The sequence below is a fragment of the Papio anubis genome, chromosome 4 (genome assembly GCF_008728515.1).
Source record: "Papio anubis isolate 15944 chromosome 4, Panubis1.0, whole genome shotgun sequence".
In the NCBI taxonomy this organism is placed as follows: Eukaryota; Metazoa; Chordata; class Mammalia; order Primates; family Cercopithecidae; genus Papio; species Papio anubis.
Genome location: NC_044979.1, coordinates 172,525,732 through 172,548,674, shown reverse-complemented (window position 1 = coordinate 172,548,674; position 22,943 = coordinate 172,525,732). Strand labels below are relative to the sequence as shown.

The window sequence follows — 22,943 nt, the reverse complement described above, 5'->3', positions numbered from 1 at the left end:
AAGCATACATTATTCCTTAGATACTATCAGTTGTGTTTAAAAATCATGTGATCCTCAATACAAGATCATACAAAATTTCACTCAGCTTAATGATAAATGTTTAACAGCGTGTTAAACAGCATGTTTCACAATTCCATGTGTAATACAGAAGTTTAAAAAAAAATTAGAAAGCACTTTCTTCCTACCACAGCAAAACTGGTTAAAATAGCAAATAGGAAACACTATGGCAAGAAATTGAAATGCATTCTTTTGTAAGAAAATCTACTGGAAGACTCAGAGAAAATGTGGCTGGAGATTTGAAGAAACCATTATTACATCAAATCACACAGCGTGGGAGGTTTGAGTACAGTCGGGTGAAAGTGCAGACATTTCTAGCATGTTCCAGCTTGTGGTATTTGCAAGATTCTGTTTCAATAAAGGAACTCATTAGGAGCTACTTTTTGTGAGCCACTGAAAGAAAGATGTGTCAGAGGAGTCAGCCTCAACCATAAATTACTTTTTAAAACACAGATATTTTATAGAAAACCTAGCTAAGTATAACCATTTTTGGAGCGGCCATTTTGATTAGAATGCTAAAATGATTCCAGAGAAAACATATAGAGATGGCACCACATGTGAAATCCATTTACTGCTCCGTTATTAGGCAAGCTGTTGCAGGAAAGAAATGGAAGGAGATGGAGGAAGATGGAGACTATGGAGAGCGGGAGAGGCTGGACTGTTCAACACCAACAGCCATTCCTCAGCTCCAACCGATTGACTCCTTACAGGATCACAGGCAAACACTGCCAGAGATCCAGATTTTTAAAGAGAAATCACCTGATTTTTAAAACCCAAGTGACAGGAACACAAAATTGGTCTTTTGAAGAGCAGTCTTCTCTCTCTCTCCCCATGCGTGTTTTGCTGTAGAATGATAGGCTAGTGGTAATCTTCTGACTTCTTCAGGAAGGTTATACAATGGGGTTCATTTTAAAACACTTTGGGAGGCCACAGAGGGAGGATCACTTGATGCCAGGAGTTCAAGACTAACCTGGGTAGCATAGAGAGACCCCCATCTCTGCAAAAATTTAAAAATTAGCTGGGCATGGTGGTGAATATCTGTGATCACAGCTGCTCAGGAGGCGGAGGCGGGAGAATTGCTTGAGCTCAGGAATTTGAGGTTGCAGTGAGCTATGATTGTACCACTGCACTCCAGCCTGGGTGACACAGTGAGACCCCATCTTAAATAGATAGATAGGTAGATAGATAGATAGATGATAGATAGATAGATAGATAGATAGATAGATAGATAGATAGATAGATAGGCTGGGTGCAGTGGCTCACACCCGTAATCCCAGCACTTTAGGAGGCCGAAGTCAGCAGATTGACCTAAATTCAGGAGATAGAGACCAGCCTGGGCAACATGGCGAAACCCCATCTCTGTCAAAAATACAAAATAAAAATAAAAATTAGCTGGGCGTGGTGGCAGGTGCCTGTAGTCCCAGCCACTTGGGAGGCTGAGGCAGAAGAATCACTTGAACCTGTGAAGCAGAGGTTGCAGTGAGCTGAGATCACACCACACTGTACTCCAGCCTGGGCAACAGTGAGACCCTGTCTCAAAAAAAAAAAAAAAAAAAAAGGAAAGAGAAAGAATAAAAAAGGATAAATAAATAAACTTGGATTCATATCAAGGGAGGATTTATTCATCAAATTTCAGTAAAAACTTCTTCAAAATTGGTGGATGTAACTGAAAAATATCATGATTTAGTAAGTGCATGCTGTATTTCTTTTATTTGAATCCATGCTTCTCTGTGAAATAGCTTAAATATTATATATATATACACACAGTATACATACATTTATTTAGTATATATATTTATTTCATGAGAATAAAAGGATTTAAGAACTATTAATAATTAAAATGCTTATCAGGCAAGATAAAGAAATAAAGAGCATACAAATGGAAAGAGAGGAAGTCAAACTATCTCTGTTTGCAGATGACATGATCCTATATCTAGAAAACACTAAAGTCTCGGCCAAAAAGCTCCTTCAGCTGATAAACAAGTTTAGCAAAGTCTCAGGATACAAAACCAATGTACAAAAATCACTACCTTTCCTATAAACCAACAACAGTCAGCGAGAGTCAAATCAGGAACTCAATCCCATTCACAATCACCACAAAAAGAATAAAATACCTAGAAATATACAGCTAACCAGGGAGGTGAAAGATCTCTACAATGAGAATTTAAAAACCTGCTAAAAGAAATCAGAAATGACACATATAAATGGAAAAACATTCCATGTTCATGGATAGGAAGAATCAGTATAATTAAAATGGCTGTACTGCCCAAAGCAATTTCTAGATTCAATGTTATTCTTTTTTTTTTTTTTTTTTTTTTTTTTGAGACAGTCTTGCTCTGTTGCCCAGGCTGGAGTGCAGTGGCGCGATCTCGGCTCACCGCAAGCTCTGCCTCCCAGGTTCACATCATTCTCCTGCCTCAGCCTCCTGAGTAGCTGGGACTACAGGTGCCCACCACCACACCTGGCTAATTTTTTGTATGTTTAGTGGAGATGGGGTTTCACCATGTTAGCCAGGATGGTCTTGATCTCCTGACCTCGTGATCCACCCGCCTCGGCCTCCCAAAGTGCTGGGATTACAGGCGTGAGCCACCGCGCCCGGCCAATTCAATGTTATTCCTATCAAACTTCCAATGACATTCTTCATAGAACTAGAAAAAACTATTTTAAAACTTCATATGGAACAAAAAAAAAGAGCCCGAATAGTGAAGGAAATCCTAAGTAAAAAGAACAAAGCTGGGGACATTACCCTACCTGATATAAACCATGCTACAGGGTTACAGTAACCAAAACAACATGGTACTGGTACAAAAACAGACACACAGACCAATGGAACAGAATAGAGAGCCAGAAATAAGGCCACACACCTATAACCATCTGATCTTTAACAAAAGTGACCAAAAAAAAAAGCAATGGGGAAAGGACTCCCTATTTAATAAATGGTGCTGGGATAACTGGCTAGCCATATGCAGAAGATTGAAACTGGACCCCTTCCCTAGACCATATACAAAAATCAACTCAAGATGAATTAAAGACTTACATGTAAAACCTCGAACTATAAAAACCCCGGAAGACAACCTAGGCAATATCATTCTGGACACAGGAATGGGCAAAGTTTTCATGACAAAGATGCCAAAAGCAAAGCCAGGCGCGGTAGCTCATGCCTGTAATCCCAGCATTCTGGGAGGCCAAGGCAGGCAGATCACTTGAGGTCAGGAGTTTGAGACCAGCCTGGCTAACATGGTGAAACCCCATCTCTACTAAAAATACAAAAATTAGCTGGGTGTGGTGGCGTGCGCCTGTAATCCCAGCTACTCAAGAGGCTGAGGCAAGAGAATCACTTGAGCCCAGGAGGCAGAGGTTGCAGTGAGCCAAGATCATACCACTCCACTCCAGCCTGGGTGACAGAGCAAGACTCTGTCTTTAAAAAAAAAAAAAAGAGAGCCGGGCGCGGTGGCTCAAGCAACTGTAATCACCAGCAACTATTGGGAGGCCGAGACGGGCGGATCACGAGGTCAGGAGACTCGAGACCATCCTGGCTAACAGCAGGTGAAACCCCGTCTCTATTACAGAAATACAGAAGACAACCTAGAGAATGGGAGAGGAATTTTGCAAACTATGCATCGGACGAAGATCCAATATCCAGCATCTATAACGTACTAAAACAAATTTACAAGAGAAAAAACAACTCCATTAAAAAGTGGGCAAAGGGCTTAAACGGATGCTTCTCAAAAGAAGACATACATGTGGCCAAGATGAAAAAAAGCTTAACATCACTGATCATTAGAGAAATGCAAATCAAAACCACAAGCTACCATCACACACCAGTCAGAATGGCTATTGTTAAAAAGTAATAAATAAATAAATAAAAGATTCTGGTGAGGCTGCAGGGAAAAGGGAACACTTATACACTGTTGGTAGGAATGTAAATTAGTTCAACCATTGTGGGAAGCAGAGGGGAGAATCCTCAAAGATCTCAAAACAGAACTACCATTTGACCCAGCAATCTCATTACTGGGTATATACCCAAAGGAATATAAATCATTCTACCATAAAGATACATGCACTGGAATCAGTCTAAATGCCCATCAATGACAGATTGCATAAAGAAAATGTGGAATATTATGCAACCATAAAAATGAACAAGATAATGTCTTTTGCAGGAACATGGATGGAGCTGGAGGCCATTATCTTTAGCAAACTGACACAGGAATAGGAAAGCAAACACAGTATATCCTCACTTATAAGTGGGAGCTAAATGACGAGAACTCATGAACACAAAGAGGGGAACAACAGACGCTAGGGCCTACTTGAGGATGGAGGGAGGAGGGAGAGGAGCAGAAAAAATAATTATTGAGTACTAGGCTTAATACCTGGGTGATGGAATAATCTGTACAACAAACCCCTGTGACACGAGTTACCTATATAACAAAACTTCACATGTCCCCAAACCTAAAATAAAAATTATTTCAAAAGGCCGGGCGCAGTGGCTCAAGCCTGTAATCCCAGCACTTTGGGAGGCTGAGACGGGCGGATCACAAGGTCAGGAGATGGGGGCCCATGCTGGCTAGCCAGGTGAAACCCCGTCTCTACTAAAAATACAAAAAAAACTAGCGAGGTGGCGGGCATCCTATAGTCCCATTTCGGGAAGTGAGGCGGGAGAATGGCGTGAACCTGGGGCCCGGAGCTTACCCAGTGAAACTGAGATCTAGCCACTGCACTCCCAGCAGCCACAGGCTGACAGAGCAAGACTCCTCAAAAAAATTATTAAAAGACACACATACGTGTATATTTCACTGCAACACTATTCCTGGCGTTGCGGGCATGAAATCAACCCTAAATGCTTACCCCTCAATGGTAGACTGGACAAAGAAAATGTGGTACATATATACCACGGAATATTATTCAGCCATAAAAAGGAACAAGATCATGTCCTTTGCAGGAACATGGATGGAGCTGGAGACCATTATCCTCAGCAAACTAATGCAGGAACAGAAAACCAAATACTGTATGTCTCACTTACAAGTGGGAGCTAAATGATGAGAACACATGGACACATACAGAGGAACAACACACACTGGGGCCCATGGGAGGCTGGTGGGTGGGAGGAAGAGTGAAAAAATAACAAATGGGTACTAGGCTTAACACCTGGGTGATGAAATAATCTGTATAAAAAGACCCCATGACATGCCTTTACCTATGTACCTATTTAACAAACCTGCACATGTACCTCTGAACTTAAAATACAAGTGTTTTTTTTTTTCTTCTTCTTTTCTTTTGTTTTTTTTTTAAGATAGAGTCTCACTCTGTCGCCCAGGCTGGAATGCAGTGGCGCTATTTCGGCTCACTGCAAGCTCCGCCTCCCGAGTTCACGCCGTTCTCCTGCCTCAGCCTCCGGAGTATCTGGGACTATAGGCGCCCGCCACCGCGCCCGGCTAATTTTTTGTATTTTTAGTAGAGACGGGGTTTCACCGTGGTCTCAATCTCCTGACCTTGTGATCTCCGCCCGCCTCGGCCTCCCAAAGTGCTGGGATTACAGGCGCGAGCCACTGCGCCTGGCTACACGTTTTAAAAAGTAATTAAATTGCTTATTTCCTTTTTTTTTTTTTTTTGGTAGCGATGTGGTCGTGCTATGTTGCCCAGGCTGGTCACAAGCGATCCTCCTGCCTCGGTCTCCCAAAGTGCTGGGATTACAGGAGTAAGCCACTGTGCCCAACCTGGACGATCCTTTAAAATATGTGTTTTGTGGCCGGGCGCGGTGGCTCAAGCCTGTAATCCCAGCACTTTGGGAGGCCGAGACGGGTGGATCACGAGGTCAGGAGATCGAGACCATCCTGGCTAACACGGTGAAACCCCGTCTCTACTAAGAAATACAAAAAAGTAGCCGGGCGAGGTGGCGGGTGCCTGTAGTCCCAGCTACTCGGGAGGCTGAGGCCGGAGAATGGCGTGAACCCAGGAGGCGTAGCTTGCAGTGAGCTGAGATCCGGCCACTGCACTCTAGCCTGGGCGACAGAGCGAGACTCCGTCTCAAAAAAAAAAAAAAAAAAAAAAAAATATGTGTTTTGTGTATACTTTGTAATGTGCAATATATTATCCCAGTAGTACATGTTGGGTGAACCATATGAAATTGCCTTTTTTGTAGGTTAAAAATAGTAAAACATCAGCAATTTCACATAGCTCAACATAACATATAATTCATAAGTGAATATATGTTAGGGGGCAGGCACACATTTTTAATTTTGTATTTTTTTGAGACAGAGTCTTACTCTGTTGCCCAGGCTGGAGTGCCCTGGTGCAATCATAGCTCACTACAACCTTGAACTCCTAGGCTCAAGGCTCCTGAGGTGCTGGGACTATACGCACACACCACTGCACCTGGCTAGCTTTTAAATTTTTTGTTGAGAAGGAGGTCTCCCTCTGTTGCCCAGGCTGGTCTCAAACTCCTGGGCTCAAGTGATCCTCCTGCCTCAGCCTCCCAAAGTGCTGTGATTACAGGTGTGAGCTACCATGCTCAGCTACATTTTTTAAGTGAGAGGGGTACATGATCAAAACCCTGGAGCTCTTAGGTTTCAGACTTTTAGTTCATTCATGTAACTGCAAAAATCGGAGAGCTAAGGAGGCCCCAAGCTCACCATATCCTTGCTATCAAAAATGTCTGACCCACAGTATATGTGATTCCATTGCTAGCCACAGCTAAAGTGTCTTGTTTTGTATTTGCACTAAGCTGGCCAGATTCTAAGTAATTTAGAATTAATGTAATGTAAAACTATCATACAGCATATATTAATTAACTTTTTTGAGCAGGGTCTCTTTCTGTCTCCCAAGCTGGAGTGCAGTGGTGTGATTTCAGCTCACTGCAGCCTCAACCTCTCCCAGCTCAGGTGATCCTCCCACCTCAGCCCCCCAAGTGACTGAGACTACAGGCACGTGTCACCACACCTAGTGAATTTGTTGTATTTTTAGTAGAGATGGGGTTTCACCACGTCCAGGCAGGTCTTGACCTCCTGGACTCAAGTGATCCACCTGCTTCAGCCTCCCAAAGTGTTGGGATTACAAGGGTGAACCACCTTGCCTGGCGCATGCAGCAGATTTTAAACTGGAGGTTGATGCCATCAGAATTTGGACTATGTTTGGTTTATTTAGGATAAATTTATTATTGGACGAGGCTTTTATTTGTCAATAAAACTGACTTACCAAGAAAACTCAACAAAGCCAGATGTGATTATTTAGTTTTTATCTCAAGCATCACATGAAGGAGTAAGGATGAGACTTCTAGTACTTTTCTGTGATCCAGTACTTTTCTGCGAAAAAGCCAGCAAAATTAGGGGTCATATTAAATCCTTTCTGAAATTCACACAGGTTTAATTGTTTTTAAGTCTGAAAAGATGTACTTTAAACAAAAGAAACAATAAAATACGATTTTTAATTTTTAAAAGAAAAAGACAAATCTGTTCAAAAACCAAAAGAGTAAACATTTTAAAAGAAAAAAAAAAAAGGTCCAGAAAAGAAAAACACAAAAAGAGGAATTTTTCAAAAGACCGACGCAATAAAAAACAATTGATGTTTGTTACCTTTACACAAAGGAAAGGGAGAACAGCAGAATGTGATTTTACTTTGCAATGTGTACTTTCTATAGTGCTTGGATCGCTAAAAGTATTTCCGTTCATTACTCCTACTTTTTAATATATTAGGCCTAGTATGGTGGCTCATTCCTGTAGTTCCAGTGCTTTAGGAGGCCTAGGTAAGAGGACAGCTTGAGGCCAGGAGTTCAAGAGCAGCCTTGGCAACATATTGAGAACCTGTATCTACAAAAAACATATTTTTAATTAACTGGGTGGCTGGGCACGGTGGTTCATGCCTGTAATCCCAGCACCTTGGGAAGCCGAGGTGGGTGGATCACCTGAGGTCAGGAGTTCGAGACCAGCCTGGCCAACATGGTGAAACCCTATCTCTACTAAAAATACAAAATTAGCCAGGCGTGGTGGCACATGCTAGTAATCCCAGCTACTCAGGAGGCAAAAGCAGAATTGATTGAACCTGCAAGGCAGAGGTTGCACTGAGCTGAGACTGTGCCGTTGCACTCCAGCCTGGGCGACAAGAGTGAAACTCCGCCTTAAAAAAACATTGCTGGGCATGGTGGCTCACACCTGTCATCCTACCTACCACGAAGGCTGAGGTGGGAGGATTCCTTGAGCCCAGGAGTTCAAGGCTGCAGTGAGCTATTATTGAGCCACTGCACTCCAGCCAGGGACAGAGAAAGACCCTATGTCTAAAATTTTAAAAAATAAAATAGAATACTGAAATAAAATATTAATAGTTTATAATTTTAGAAGAATTATTTTTAAAAACCATGAAAAACCAAAAAACCTTAAAGCAGGAACTATTTAATTCTAAAAATGTCTTAAGCAAAAAAGGTGATTATCAAACATTTTTTCAAAATATTTATTTCAAGTAGAAATCGATATAATGTACTACATACAGGAAGACACTACATGTAAGATAAGTAAGTCAAAAACGTTCAGGAATACACATTTATCATCAAAACATTAAAAACTCAAAATAATTTTACATTAGATACTTTAACTAAAAATAGTGTTCATGGGTTAAGGGTAGGGTTAAAAAAACAAAAAATTTTTAAAAAGTGTTCATCTATTAAAATAAGCCCCAAACAGTCACCAACTAAGAGTGAAGGTTCTACTCCCTATAAATTCATACACACAGCCCTTATACAGTCATCATATACATTTTTATCTAATTGTCTCCTAAAAATCCCTTTTTGTTACTCTTTTTTTTTTTTTTTTGAGACGGAGTTTCATTCTTGTTGCCCAGGCTGGAGTGCAATGGCGCAATCTCAGCTCACCGCAACCTCCGCCTCCCAGGTTCAAGCCATTCTCCTGCCTCAGCCTTCCGAGTAGCTGGGATTACAGGCATGCGCCACCACACCCAGCTAATTTTATATTTTTAGTAGAGACGGAGTTTCTCCACATTGGTCAGGCTGGTCTCGAACTCCCAGCCTCAGGTGATCTGCCCGCTTCGGCCTCCCAAAGTGCTGGGATTACAGGCGTGAGCCACCATGCCTGGTCCTTTCTGTTACTCTTATGGGAATTATTTGGTGGGTAAAAAAAAATTTTTTAATAAATACAATTTTTTTTTTTTTTATTGCCAGGCTCAGTGGCTCATGCCTGTAATCCCAGCACTTTGGGAGGCTGAGGCGGATGGATCACCTGAGGTCAGGAATTCAAAACCAGCCTGACCAACATGGTGACACCGAGTCACTACTAACAATACAAAAAATTAGCGCACACCTGTAATCCCAGCTACTTGGGAGGCTGAGACAGGAGAATCTCTTGAACCCAAGAGGTGGTGGTTGCAGTGAGCCGAGATTGTGCCACTGTACTCCAGCCTGGGCAACAAGAGCGAAACTGTCACCAAACCAAACCAAACCAAACCTTTTTTTTTTTTTTTTTTCCCAAAATGCTACTAAGCAACTGCATCTGCCCTTGGATGATAGATTAAAATGGGGTTTAATATCTAAATTATTTTTACAAAAGCAGAAAGAGCTAAGTAATGAGTCTCAGTTTAAGTAGGAGGTGGAGTGGGTGACTAGGAAGAATCCGTCACCTGATCAGCGAGTGACAATGCTCGAAGGAGCTGTGAAAATGGGCTCTACCAGATAACAACTCTGTTGACACAGACCTTCTCTTTGTCCTGGAATCCTCTCTCAAAGGTATGCATGAGTGCACCAAAAACGAATCGCCAGGAGAAAGAAAAGTAAAAGCTGACTCTCTGCCCTGAGTAGTGTGCGGGCCAGGGGCTGCCCGAGAAGTCTCCAGTCTCTGTACACTCAGCAGGGATGCGCAGTGTCCTGGCTCGGGTGTCCCCAAGAGAACGTTGGGGCAGGTCCCGGAGCAGGGTCCAGGAGACAGAGACAGACTCATTTGGATGAGGAGCACTCGCCGCCCCTTGAGGAGTCGCCATGAGGGAGCGGACCCTCCCCCCAGGAGTCACCCCCTCCTGAGGATCGCTGCCCTCAGTTGATGCCCTGGTCTCTGCCGTTTTCCTGCAGACCTCCTGCCTCCTGGGGTGGAAGATGGAGGGGCGGGGGTCCTTCCTCTGGATCTTCAGCTTCCGAAGCAGACTCAGTGGACTCATCGTCGTAGAAGTCAATCGTGGCTTGCACTGGGAAACTGGCCAGCACTTGCTCCCCGGAGCTCTGCAGGTATTCTTGACGCTTTGACATGGGTAAATAGACTCTAATATTTAAGAAACAAATACACCATTAATCAACCTGAACCTCGTCCTCAACCCCTTCTAGAGGACACTTTTTCCCAGAAACAAAGAACTCCCCAGTCTTCCTCTCTGGTCTTTGCCTTCACAACACACAGAATTTAAGCCATCAGAACAGAGAACTGTAGGCACCTATTGGAGGGACCTGGTGATAAACCTATCCCAGTTCACAAGTGAGTTATAATCTGACCCAGCCAGTCAATTTAGACAGTCGCAAGGAAAAGGGTGTGCTTCAAGGAAGGTAAAAGGCAACTGAAAACATTGAATTCTAAGATTAGGAGGCTCACTGTGATCAAACAGGGGACTTGACTCTTCTTGGATAATTGATGTCCCACTTAGGTGAAGCCCCACTCTCCCACCCCACCGTCTGTCCCCTGCAGCATGGGAAATGCTGTAACCCCTTGGGTTCTGGAGGAAATTTACTCTGACATCTCTGAAACGCTGGTCTAGAGAAGCAGCTAAGTTTTCCAGATGTTGCCATAGAGAAATTGGAGGCACAAATCCCTTGCTCTGCCAGAATAAAAAAGATGTGCTGAGGAAAAAAGGAAATAAAAGAAAGAGAAAGAAAAAATAAAGTACTTAAGTAGTATGTAAAATTTGGAACCCCTAAATTTCAGGTTTTTATAGAATTTTGGATTTGCTCATACATGGCAAGTATTAAGATATCCCCTCCCCATACCTTTTTTTTTTTTTTTTTTTTTTTTTTTTGAGAAGGAGTCTCGCTCTCTCACCCAGGCTAGAGTGTAGTGGCGCGATCTCGGCTCACTGCAACTTCCGCCTCTTGAGTTCAGTGCTTCTCCTGTCTCAGCCTCCCGAGTAGCTGAGATTACAGGCACCCACCACCACGCCTGGCTAATTTTTGTATTTAGTAGAGACGGGGTTTCACCATGTTGGTCAGGCTGGTCTCGAACTCCTGATCTCAAATGGTTCGCCCAACTCGGCATCCAAAAGTGCTGCAATTACAAGCGTGGGCCACCACTCCCGGCCATAATCTCTCATCCTTTACTTATTTCCTTTCTTCTTTGTTTTTGAGAAAGGATCTCACTCTGCCACCCAGGCTGGAGTGCAGTGGGGCAATCATAGCTCACTGCAGCCTTGAACTCCTGGGCTCAAGCATCTCCCGCCTGAGCCTCCTTAGTAGCTGAGACTACTGGTGCATGCCACCACGTCCAGCTAATTCTTTATATTTTTCATAAAGACAGGGTTTAGCCATATTTCCCAGGCTGCTCTGTTACTCCTGAGCTCAAGTGATCCTCCTGCCTCAGCCTCCCAAAGTATGAGATTACAGGTGTGAACCACCATGCCTCGACCTGCTTTTCATTCATTAATTTATTTGCATTTTTCTCTGTAGTCTTCTGAGGAAGTAAGTTTGTCAATTGATCACTGCTTATGTGCAAAGCTGATTTCAATATCCTTTTTTTTCAGATAGAAGAGAAAAGGGGGAGAGAAAACACCCTTCTATAAATAATGGATGATAGTTTTTCACTTCATAAGATATCCAATAGACCAGTGCTTCTCGACCTCCAGGGGACATCTGGCAATGTCTGGAGACATTTTTGATTGTCAGAACTGAGGGGAAGCTACTGACATTTAATGAGTAGAGGTCAGGAATACTGGTAAACACCCTACGAGGCCCAGGCTAGCTCCCACCGTGAAGAATTATCCAGCCCAAAGTGCCAACAGTGCTAAGGTTGAGAAATTTTGCAACGGACAGAATGTATATATTCATCTAAGACAGAAATATGAGCATAGTTCCATTTTTAGCCATGTTTACAATTAGGTATTTATACTGAAGTATTCACAGGTGAATTCCTAGCATGTCTGAGATTTGCTTTAAAATATGCTGGGGTGGGACACAGTGGCTCATTGGCTCATATCTGTAATCTCGGCAGTTTGGAAGGCCAAAGCAGGAGGATCAATTGAGCCCAGGAGTTTGAGACCAGCCTGGGCAACATGGCAAAACCCCGTATCTGAAAAAAAAAAAAAAAAAAAAAAAATTAACTGGGTGTGGTGGTGTGCACTTGTAGTTCCAGCCACTCCAGAGGCTGAGATGGGAGCCTGGGGAGGTGGAGGCTGCAGTGAGCTGCGATGACACCACTGCACGCTAGCCTGGGCAACAGAGCAAGACCCTATCTCAAAATAAAATAAAATAAAACATGCTAACAACAACAACATAGTTGCGGGTGATAAATATGATCAGCTCAGACCGTTGATAACTATTGAGGCCGGTGATGGGTACATGGGGTTCACTGTACTATTTGCTCCACTTTTGTGTATGTCTGAAATTTTCTGTAATAAAAATATAAAGTGAAATTGTATATCCAGTGTGCAATGTATGGCTGCAGCTCATGCTTTGTCAGTCACAGCATTGTCAACCAGTCAAAAACAGGGTGGCCGGGCACAGTGGCTCACGCCTGTAATCGCAGCACTTTGGAAGTCCAAGGCGGGTGGATTACCTGACATCAGGAGTTCCAGACCAGCCTGGCCAATATGGTGAAACCCTGTCTCTATTAAAAATACAAAAATTAGCCAGGCATGGTAGCGCCTGTAGTCCCAGCTACTCCAGAGGCTGAGGCAGAAAAATCGCTTGAACCTGGAAGGCAGAGGTTGCAGTGACCAAGATTGTACCATTACACTCTAGCCTCTAGAGTGTACAGAGCGAGACTCTGTGTCAAACACAAAAAACAACAACAAAACAAAAACGGAGGCAGCAGCAGTGTGTCTGTGAGGCCGGCTGTGGGTAGGTGGTGCGACTGGATGCCTGCAGGGCATGAAGCAGGGTGGTGACTCTCAATCCTGGCTGCACATTAAGACCTCCTGGGGAGTCTGTAAAAATACAAGCCAGGCGCAGTGGCTCACGCCTGTAATCTCAGCACTTTAGGAGACCAAGGTGGGTGGATCACCTGAGGTCAGGAGTTTGAGACCAGCCTGGCCAACATGGTGAGACCGCATCTCTACTAAATATACAAAAAAAAAATTAGCCGGGCAGGGCAGCATGCACCTGTAATTCTAGCTACTTGGGAGGCTGAGGCAGGAGAATCGCTTGAATCTGGGAGGTGGAGTTGCAGTTGAGCCGAGATTGCACCACTGCACCCCAGCCTGGGCAACAGAGTGAGACTCCATCTCAAAACAAACAAACAAACTCGATGCCCGAGTCTTTCCCTAGAACAAGTGAATCAAAGCGCCTGGGAGAACCACCCAGGCATCTGTATTTTTAAAAGCTCCACTAGTAATTCTATGAGGATTGAAAACCATTGGTGTGGCCAGTAGCAGTGGCTCATGCCTGTAATCCCAACACTTTGGGAAGCCTAGGGAAGAGGATAGCTTGAGCCCAGAAGTTCAAGACCAGTCTGGGCAATATAGTGAGACCTTGTCTCTACAAAAAATTACAAACTTAGCAGAACATGGTGGCACATACCTGTGGTCCCAGCCACTTAGGAGGGTGAAGTGGGAGGATCGTTTAAGCCCAGGAGGCAGGGGTTGCAGTGAGCTGAGATTGTACCACTGCACTCCAACCTGGGTGACAGAGTGAGACGTCAGAAGAGAAAAGAAAACTATTGGTGTAAGGCATACAAGGAAAGCTTCCTTCTAACCAGTCTGAGGGGTCTGAGCTTCATGCCTACACATGAGTGTCTTCGGGTTGTATTCAGCTTTCCAGTCTTACAGAGTAACCAAGGCAAAGGCACCTGGAGGAGTGGAGGCGGCCCAGGCAAGGTTAATTTTAGTAAAGGAGATGGAGAAAGACAGAGAATAAGAGACAGAGACAGAGAGACAGGCAGAAATCCTAAACATGAGCCACTTGTCTAAAATGGACGGAGTGTAGATGGATACAGCAGTGAGAATTCTGGTCACCACCAGGACCACGACACACACTTCAGAGGCAGGAGGAAAAGGCTCTCTCAAAGGTGCTTGGCACCCACTGTGCTGGAGCCAATCATTTACTCAACACATAGATTTTTTTGTTTTGTTTTTTTTGGAGACAGAGTTTTGCTCTTGTCATCCAGGCTGGAGTACAATGGTGCGATCTCAGCTCACTGCAACCTCCACCTCCCAGGTTCAAGTGATTCTCCTGCCTCAGCCTCCCAAGTAGCTGGGATTACAGGCACCCGCCACCACGCCCAGCTAATTTTTTGTATTTTTAGTAGAGACGGGGTTTCACCATGTTGGTCAGTCTGGTCTCGAACTCCTGACCTCAGGTGAACCACCCGCCTCAGCCTCCCAATGTGCTGGGATTACAGGCATGAGCCACCATGCCCACCCTCAACATACAGATTTTGAAGGTCGACTTTGCACTAGACAGTACACTAGCTTATATCCTGGTAGGACAATAGAAATATACCTCAATATCTAAGTTTTTATATATGCATATATAATTCATATGCAATTATATAAATACAATACAAGGCATAATATGTAATGAGAAGTCGAAATAAAAAGTATAGAGAAAAGAGAGAGGCCAACTGCACTTTGCAGAAAACACCGAATGGATGAATACATGAATGGATTCCAGAAATCCAACAAAATATCCTTGGTATAAGGAAACTAAACAATACCAAAGAATATATTGAATTATTTTCCACTTTGTTGAAAATCTATGTGGTTGAAGACACTAAAGTGTATTTACGCCTATATTAAAAGGAAATTACAGATTACTTATTGTGAAGTCATAGATTACCTTACAGGATGCTGAAACCCAAAGGCTCCCTTTGATCCAAAAGCGTGTTGGTCAGCCCTAGGTTCAAGCTGTAACGACAGACACATACAAACACAGAGACAGTGCAAGAGCATTGGAAGGTGACATCCTGAGGTTTTAAACCACAGAACATAAGTCGCCTGCAATTGTTCATATCAGTATCAACTGTAGAGCATTTAGACACTTTATCAGTATCAGTTTCTGTTACTGCGGCCCAAAATGTCCCAGGCACTGTGAAGAATTCCGATGAAAGGAGTCAGACACAGTGCCTTGGTCCAGCATTTTACCATCTAATGCACAGAAACTCACATGTGTGCAAATAACCATGCTACAAAGCATCACATGGTGAGACACCCATGATTCTAAGCATGAAGGAAGATCAGGAACAGGCTCATGGAGGGCCTCGAAGAGACATCTGTGGCATGTGGGTTTGCGATTCTAAGACTATTTTGGCAGAGGAGAGCATCAAATTCAGAGTGGCAGTACCGGTCACGGTAGCTCATGCCTGTAATACCAGCACTTTGGAAGGCTGAGGCAGGTGGATTACCTGAGGTTGGGAGTTCGAGACCAGCCTGACCAACATGGTGAAACCCTGTCTCTACTAAAAATACAAAATTTAGCTGGGTGTGGACGTGGTGGTGCATGCCTGTAATCCCAGCTACTCGGGAGGCTGAGGTACAAGAATCACTTGAACCTGGGAGGCAGAGGTTACAGTGAACCAAGATCCTGCCACTGCACTCCAGCCTGGACAACAGAGCGAGACTCTGTCTCAAAAAAAATTCAGAGTGGCAGGAAAATAGAGGGCGCAGGTGGGGAGCGGTGAGGAGCTTGGCGTGGTACCAGTGAGACACTGTGATGGGCAAAGGGCTCAAAGAGTGACATCTGCCTTGAATACCCACTGTTGAGTTTAGGTTTGACTCTGGATACAGGAACTGGAGGTGGATTTTTGAGTCAGGGAGTCCAACTGTCAGATCCGTATTTCAAGGAGAGCAGTGGCCGCAGGGAGCTGTGCACAGATGAGGCTGACGTAGAAAGGGCTTGGAGGAACCAGTCTTGGCAATTGATGGTGAAGAGCTTCTGGACGAGGGCAGGATGTGAACTCAGGCTGGGTGCTATGGCTCACTCCTGTAATCGCAGCACTTTGGGAAGCCCAGGTGGGCAGATCACTTGAGGTCAAGAGTTCAAGACTAGCCTGGCCAACACGGTGAAGCCCCGTCTCTACTAAAAAATACAAAATTAGCCAGGTGTGGTGGCACATGACTGTAATCCCAGCTACTCAGGAGGCTAAGGCAGGAGAATCACTTGAACCCAGGAGGCGGAAGTTGTGGTGAGCCAAGATTGTGCCATTGCACTCCAGCCTGGGCAACAAGAGCGAGACTCCGTCTCAAAAAATATAAAAAAAAGAGATCGAGACCATCTTGGGCAACATGGTGAAGCCCCATCTCTACTAAAAATACCAAAAAAATTAGCTGGGCAAGGTGGTGCGTGCCTGTAGTCCCAGCTACTCGAGAGGCTGAGGCAGGACAATCACTTGAACCTGGGAAGCAGAGGTTGCAGTGAGCTGAGATCACACCACTGCACTCCAGCCTGGCGACAGAGCGAGACTCCGTCTCAAAAATAAATAAATAAATTTATAAAGAGCTGAAATGGCCTGGAGCGGTGCATCAGAAACCCCAAATCTTCAGATTCCAGAGTTCAATTGGAACCAGATGAGGAACAGGACAAAACTTACTATGGCCTGACAAGGAAGGACTTTGACACCGTGAATCTCCACGCCATTCCATCCTGCAGGGACGCTGGGGCGGGGGGTGGGGGCAATGTGCACATGACATTCATGAGCAAATTAGCCTATAAGGAGCCTCTGCAGACATTACATTTTACCAGCCATATTTTCTTTCTTTTTTTCTTTTTCTTTTTTTTTTTTTGAGATGGAGTCTCACTCTGCTCACCCAGGCTGGAGTGCAGTGGCATGATCTTGGCTCACTGCAACCTCCACCTCCCAGATTCAAGCGATTCCCCTGCCTCAGCCTCCCTAGTAGCTGGGACTACAGGCACCTGCCACCACGCCCAGCTAATTTTTTGTATTTTTAGTAGAGACGGGGTTTCACCATGTTTCGATCTCCTGACCATGATCCTCCCACCTCGGCCTCCCAAATTGCTGGGATTACAGGTGTGAGCCACTGCGCCCGGCTCCAGCCATATTTTCATAATTCACTGTGATGAGCTAAGAAAGTGATGAGGCTCTTTGGAACAAAATCTTTTCCATAAAGTTGTTCACTCTTTGGGGGCTACAGGAAGCTGCTTCTTTGTTAAGCTCTGTTCGTAATTATAAAACACTCCTAATTCCTCAGGCTTACTTTATGGCCACAAGCAATCCTGCCCTGCTGAAGGCTATTTGGCGCCCTGCGATCAGACAGGGCCTAACTTGGCAGTGGCAGGTGTCAGAGAAAGGATAGCTTCTGTAAATCGTCCAGTTCTAACTGGACCCTGTTAAAACATTCGGCACACCTTTACCCACTTTAAAAACTTTACCCCACAAACATATGCAGCTTTAAAAGTTTTATGCCAGGCAGGGTGCAGCGGCTCATGCCTGTAATTATCAGCACTTTGGGAGGTGGAGGCGGGCAGATCACTATCTGAGGTCAGGAGTTCCAGACCAGCCTGGCCAACATAGTGAAACCCTGTCCCTACTAAAATTACAAAAATTAGCTGGGCATGGTGGCGCACTCTTGTAATCCCAGCTACTTGGAGGCTGAGGCAGGAGAATCGCTTGAACCGGGAGGTGGAGGTTGCAGTGAGCTGAGATTGCACCACTGCACTCCAGCCTGGGAGACAGAGCGAGACTCCGCCTCAAAAAAAAAAAAAAGTATACCACAAATATCCTGATTGTTTTCCAAAAGGATCCTTTGTTCAGTGAGGGAAATGTCTAAATATTCACATCTTATAATGAAACGCGAGAACAGAAATGTGCACAAGGCAAGCACTGTGTTTAAGGTATGTGTGAGTGTGTTTTCCTGTGAGCCCGAGGACCGACAGGTGCAGAGAGGCTTTCAGTAGGGGTCAGCCCTCTCCTCACCGTTTGAGTCTCTGACCGGCCTAGGGCTAAGGTGTGGGAGCCTGGCAGATAGGACAGGCCCAGGAGAACAAACAGTCCCTGATGTTTTCCAGGAAACTGCCTCCCTGGCAGTGCCCGCAAGTGGCCAGGAGGGAAACGCAACAGAGATAAAAAAAGGTGCAGGCAGGGGAGGGAGATAGGTCCCTAGGGGTTGTAGGGGCATGAAGTGGGTGAGGGTGACCCTGCTGCTCAGAGCACAGGGCCTTGAGGCCTTCCCTCTACTTGAGGATTTCTTTGGGGTTTTTTGTTGTTGTCGTTTTTGTTTTTGAGACAGGGTCTCATTCTGTCGCCCACACTGGACTGCAATGTCCCGATTTCAGCTCACTGCAACCTCTGCCTCCCAGGTTCAAGCGATCCTCCTGTCTCAGCCTCCCGAGTAGCTGGGATTACAGGCGCACACCACCACCACCTGGCTAACTTTTGTATTTTTAGTGGAGACGCAGTTTCACCATGTTCATCAGGTTAAACTCCTGACCTCAGATGATCCGACCGCCTGGGCCTCCCAAAGTGCTGAGATTACAGGGGTGAGCCACGCGCCTGGCCTACTTGAGGTTTTATTCTAGTTTTGCTTTGCTTGCCAGGAGCCCTGGTACAGGTCACCAGGCGTTAGCCCTCCTCACCGCCACTCTAGCCAATGGCATTTTTGAGAAATACAGAAGAGGGCTTGGGAGCTGGGGAATTATCCTGCTTTGTCGGGCGAGGGCGCTGTTGAGCAAGAGGCGTTCCTTCCCCGCGCTAGGCAGCTCTAGTTGCTGGGCTGCGGGGAACCCAGCGCGGTGCACAGTACCAGAGCACAGACTGGCGCTGGCCGCTCTGAGCAACCAGCTGGGCCCTGCAAAGTACGTGCCCCGGGTTGGGGGAGGGGCGTGGCAGGCTCTACAGCCCCCAGGGAACACCCACTCTTCCCACACCCACATCCGTGGACAGAACTACTTCGGCGTGACAGACTACCTGCCGATGAGTGAAAAAGTTACTAAAGTTCAACATTTCTCTGCAAGTAAATTTTTCTCACAGACGTCCTTATCATAACAGAAAACAAACCCAAAACCATCCGTCTTACTTAGGAAGCGTGCTGTCGTATTTTTATTCCTGCAGACAACTAATAGGTTCCACACCCATTTCATTTAAAAGAAAACTGGATAATTGTAAACATCTGTATTTTCACACAAGCACCTTTAAATTTTATGTTTAAGAACTAAGTTTGAATGCAAAAGAAGGAATTATTTTACATTATTTAGATATATGTATAAAAAATTGGGGACTAAAAATCATATCTCTTGTTAATTGATTTATCTTTTATCTGCTTCCTTCTTTGAAGTAAATTAAAATTCCCAATATTCAGATTAATTTAATAAAGTGCTGTGAGTATCAAAATACAGTGGTCTGCTTTCCCACACTCAAGTTTTCTTACCACATTACAAATAACTGCACGTTAGGCCACATAACACGTGTTTTGTAAATTAAATACATCGTCTTTCCCAGCCTAATTCTTCAGTGTTTTAAGAGTCATCAAAAAAATTTAAATAAAAGTCATCAATTTACATTTTAAAATATAACAAAGGAAAGGTAAATTCTATGAAAGCAAATCATTACATCAGTAAGTATAAAGCAACTGAGTTACCGATGCAGAGTAACAAAAGAATGGTCGAGGTAATTAATCTTGCCCACAAAGCCCTCTGCTTGAGTGTATTTGCTCAGACAACATGAGATACCCCAGGAGTGCTTGACGGGGCTGAAAGTGCTTCAGAAAGGGCCAGACGCTGGGTGGGGGGCTTTTAACAGCAACTCTGGGCACCTCAGCCGGGGCTCAGTCCTATTTGCTCTGTGGCACCGGCCCAACGCTAATGGTGCACTCAGCTTTTCTCTAAGGCAAGGGATAGTGGCAGCCTTCTCCCCTCCCCTCCCAACCTGTTGCTTTGCAGAAGAAAGCCCAACACGGAGGTCATCCCTTATAATTCCCATGAAACGACTATGCTTTTTTTTTTTTTTTTTTTTTGAGATGAGTCTTGCTCTGTCGCCCACACTGGACTGCAGTGGCGCGATCTCCACTCCCTGTAACCTCCGCCTCCCGGGTTCTAACAATTCTCCCGCCTCAGCCTCCAGAGTAGCTGGGATTACAGGTGTGCACCACCACGCCCGGCTAATTTTTGTATTTTTAGTAGAGACAGGGTTTCGCCACGAACTCCTGACCTCAGGTTATCTACCCGCCTCAGCCTCCCAAAATGCTGAGACAGGCCCGAGCCACCGCGCCCGGCCTATGACTATGATTTTACAGTGGGTTTGCTTTTTTAGGAAGGAGAAGCTAACAGGAGCCCAATCTATAATGCGACTCAGGTCTGATTAACACCTTACTCATTCAGGTTCCAACTCCCAGACCCCGAGGCGCTCCTGGGTTAGATGGCCAAGGGAGGGCCCTGCGTAGGAGGGACACGGTCCCTTTATTTTAAAAGACGGTGCCACTTTCTGGCTGGAGGGGTTACCTACAATGCCCATACTGAACCTTACCGGCCTTCCCGTTCTGGTCAGCTCAGCATCTCCAGGTGTCTGGATCCAAGGTCGCCAGGGCGCGGGGCTGGAACGGCAAGCGCCAGAGAGAGTGAACCCTGGGCATTTCTGCTGCCTTCACACTATGCCAGGAGAGTTAATCTTATTTCCAGTGCCTGCCTGAAAAAGAGGCACCGGACCCCCCAGGAACTTTCCCTCAAGTTCTCAGGGCTGTGGATAAATTACTGTCATTTGTGTTTTTTTCTCTCCTGCTGCGTCCCCAGTTCTCTGCCTCCAGTTAAGCTTTGAGAATGGAAGTCCTGAATCTCACACTATTATCCGGGAACCCATTAGTTGAGAGATTTCTCTCCCAGCAAATCCTGGCTGAATTCTTCAATTCGGGGTTCCCCAACTATAGCTGGCGACTTTGTCCCCGGTTAATTTCAATCACGCCACCTCGGTCACTGAAGGAGCTTGATTCTACAGAGATGATTTTACAGAGTTGTAGGATGAAAAACAAGCAAACAAAAAAAGAGGGCTGGGCGCGGTGGCTCACGCCTCTAATTCCAGTACTTTGGGAGGCCAAGGTTAGTGGATCACTCGAGGTCAGGAGTTTGGCCAACATGGCGAAACCCCGTCTCTGCTAAAAATACAAAAATTAGCGGGGCTTGGTGGTGGGCACCTGTAATCCCAGCTACACAGGAGGCTGAGGCAGGAGAATCCCTTGAACCCCGGAGGCGGAGGTTCCCGTGAGCAAGATCACGCCACTGCACTCCAGCCTCGGTGACACAGTGAGACCCTGTCTCAAAAAAAAAAAAAAAAAAAAAAGGGAATCTTTGTCCTGCCTGGCTACCTGGCCCACCCGGCCTACCCGGTCCCTTCCCTACCTCCCTGGCTAATCTGATTTCCTACAACGTTACTGTCTTTAAAAGGGTTGGTGCCCAGGGACAGCGAACGCTGAGCCTCCAATCCAGGGACAACAGAAACGGCTACCGAGAAAGTGTCAAAGTGAGAGACTGCCTTTGCAAGGCTGGCTTAGAAGCCCGAGACTTCAGTGTCCCCGGCCGGCGAATTGAGATCTCCTCTACACGGAAGCGTCGGCCCCTTTCCTGGCCAGCTACATCCTGGGCCTCCGCACTTCAGAGCTGTGTGTTGGAACCGGGAGAACTCAGAGCTCCTCCCGGGAACGCGGCTGCCGGCTCAGGAGCTTGCTTGGCGTCGCCGTCGAGCTCGGGAGCTCTGCTGGGAATCCGGGGTTCAGCGGCGCCCCAGGCTCCCGCTCGCTGCGCACCCCGCACCGCCACCGCGCGCGCCTCTCCGCGCGTCCACGGGGGCGCGGGGCCACCCTCACCTCTCCGGCCCGCGCGGTGGCGGAGGCCTCCAGGGAGCGTCCCCGGGGCAGTGACAGCCGCGCCCCCGCGCCTTCCGGGCTCCGGCCGCGGCCTCGGACTCCATGGTGCCAGCGGAGCCCGCGCCCCCTGCTGCGGCGCCGGCCTCCGAGCGCGCCTGGATCCACTCGGGCTAGCGCGCTCACCTACCCGCGCGCCAGGTTTAAAAACGGGGGCGGGGCGGCGCGGGCAACCACCGGGAGGGGGCAGGACCCGAGGAGCTCCGGGAAGGGTGCTGAGGGGGCCGCAGAGCGCAGAGGGAAAGCCCGGGGCGGAGGAGCGGAGAGGTCCAGAAAAGTTCCGGGAGGGGACCAGGGAGCCGGGAATGGGGAGGGGACGAGAAAAGCTCGAGGAGGTGGCGCCGGGTGTCAAAGAGGGGAGTCCGGCAGCCCCGGGCAAGGGTGGGGACGGGACAAAGAAAAGCCGGGGAGGGGGCACCAGGGAAAGGGTGACCAGAGTAGGGAGGTACCAGAGATTGGGGCCACGGGCTCGGGCTGGAGACAGCGGGAAGTGACCCAAGGACGCGGGAGAGGAAAGCGAGGCCCGCGGGCGAGGGGCGTTTCCGTCGGGCGCACTCCCTCGGGGACTGAGGGGACCCGCGCTCACCCGCTGGGCTTCCCCTGCCGGATGTGGGATGTGAGGAGTCCCGGCTTCTCCGTCCCTCCGTGGTCCCCGCGGCCTCGGGCTTTGGTCCTGTGCGAGCATCAGGTTCCCTGGGTTTCTGGGGAATCTCGCTTCTACCGCCTTAGAGCGGCCACGGGGCTTGGGGGACATCCACTGAATCCTCAGGTCCGCTTGGACCGACCTTGCCTTCGGTGCTGGACAGCGGGCTCCCGGACGCCCGGACGCCAGGACTCGAACCCGTGGCGAAGCGGGTGGGGTGGAGCGCGGCGACCCTTCCAGGAGACAGAATGCCAGGGAT

The 22,943-nt window shown here is 46.6% G+C and overlaps 1 protein-coding gene across 1 annotated transcript; it reads right to left on the bottom strand.

The window, feature by feature from the left end:
* Positions 1 to 9,504: 9,504 nt before the first annotated feature.
* RIPPLY3 (ripply transcriptional repressor 3) lies at positions 9,505 to 22,088 on the bottom strand. The gene is given in 4 exon segments (XM_021935520.2): positions 9,505 to 10,307; positions 15,017 to 15,084; positions 20,655 to 20,721; positions 21,985 to 22,088. Coding segments are annotated over 4 exon segments (558 nt in total). The 3' UTR covers positions 9,505 to 9,988.
* Positions 22,089 to 22,943: the final 855 nt, after the last annotated feature.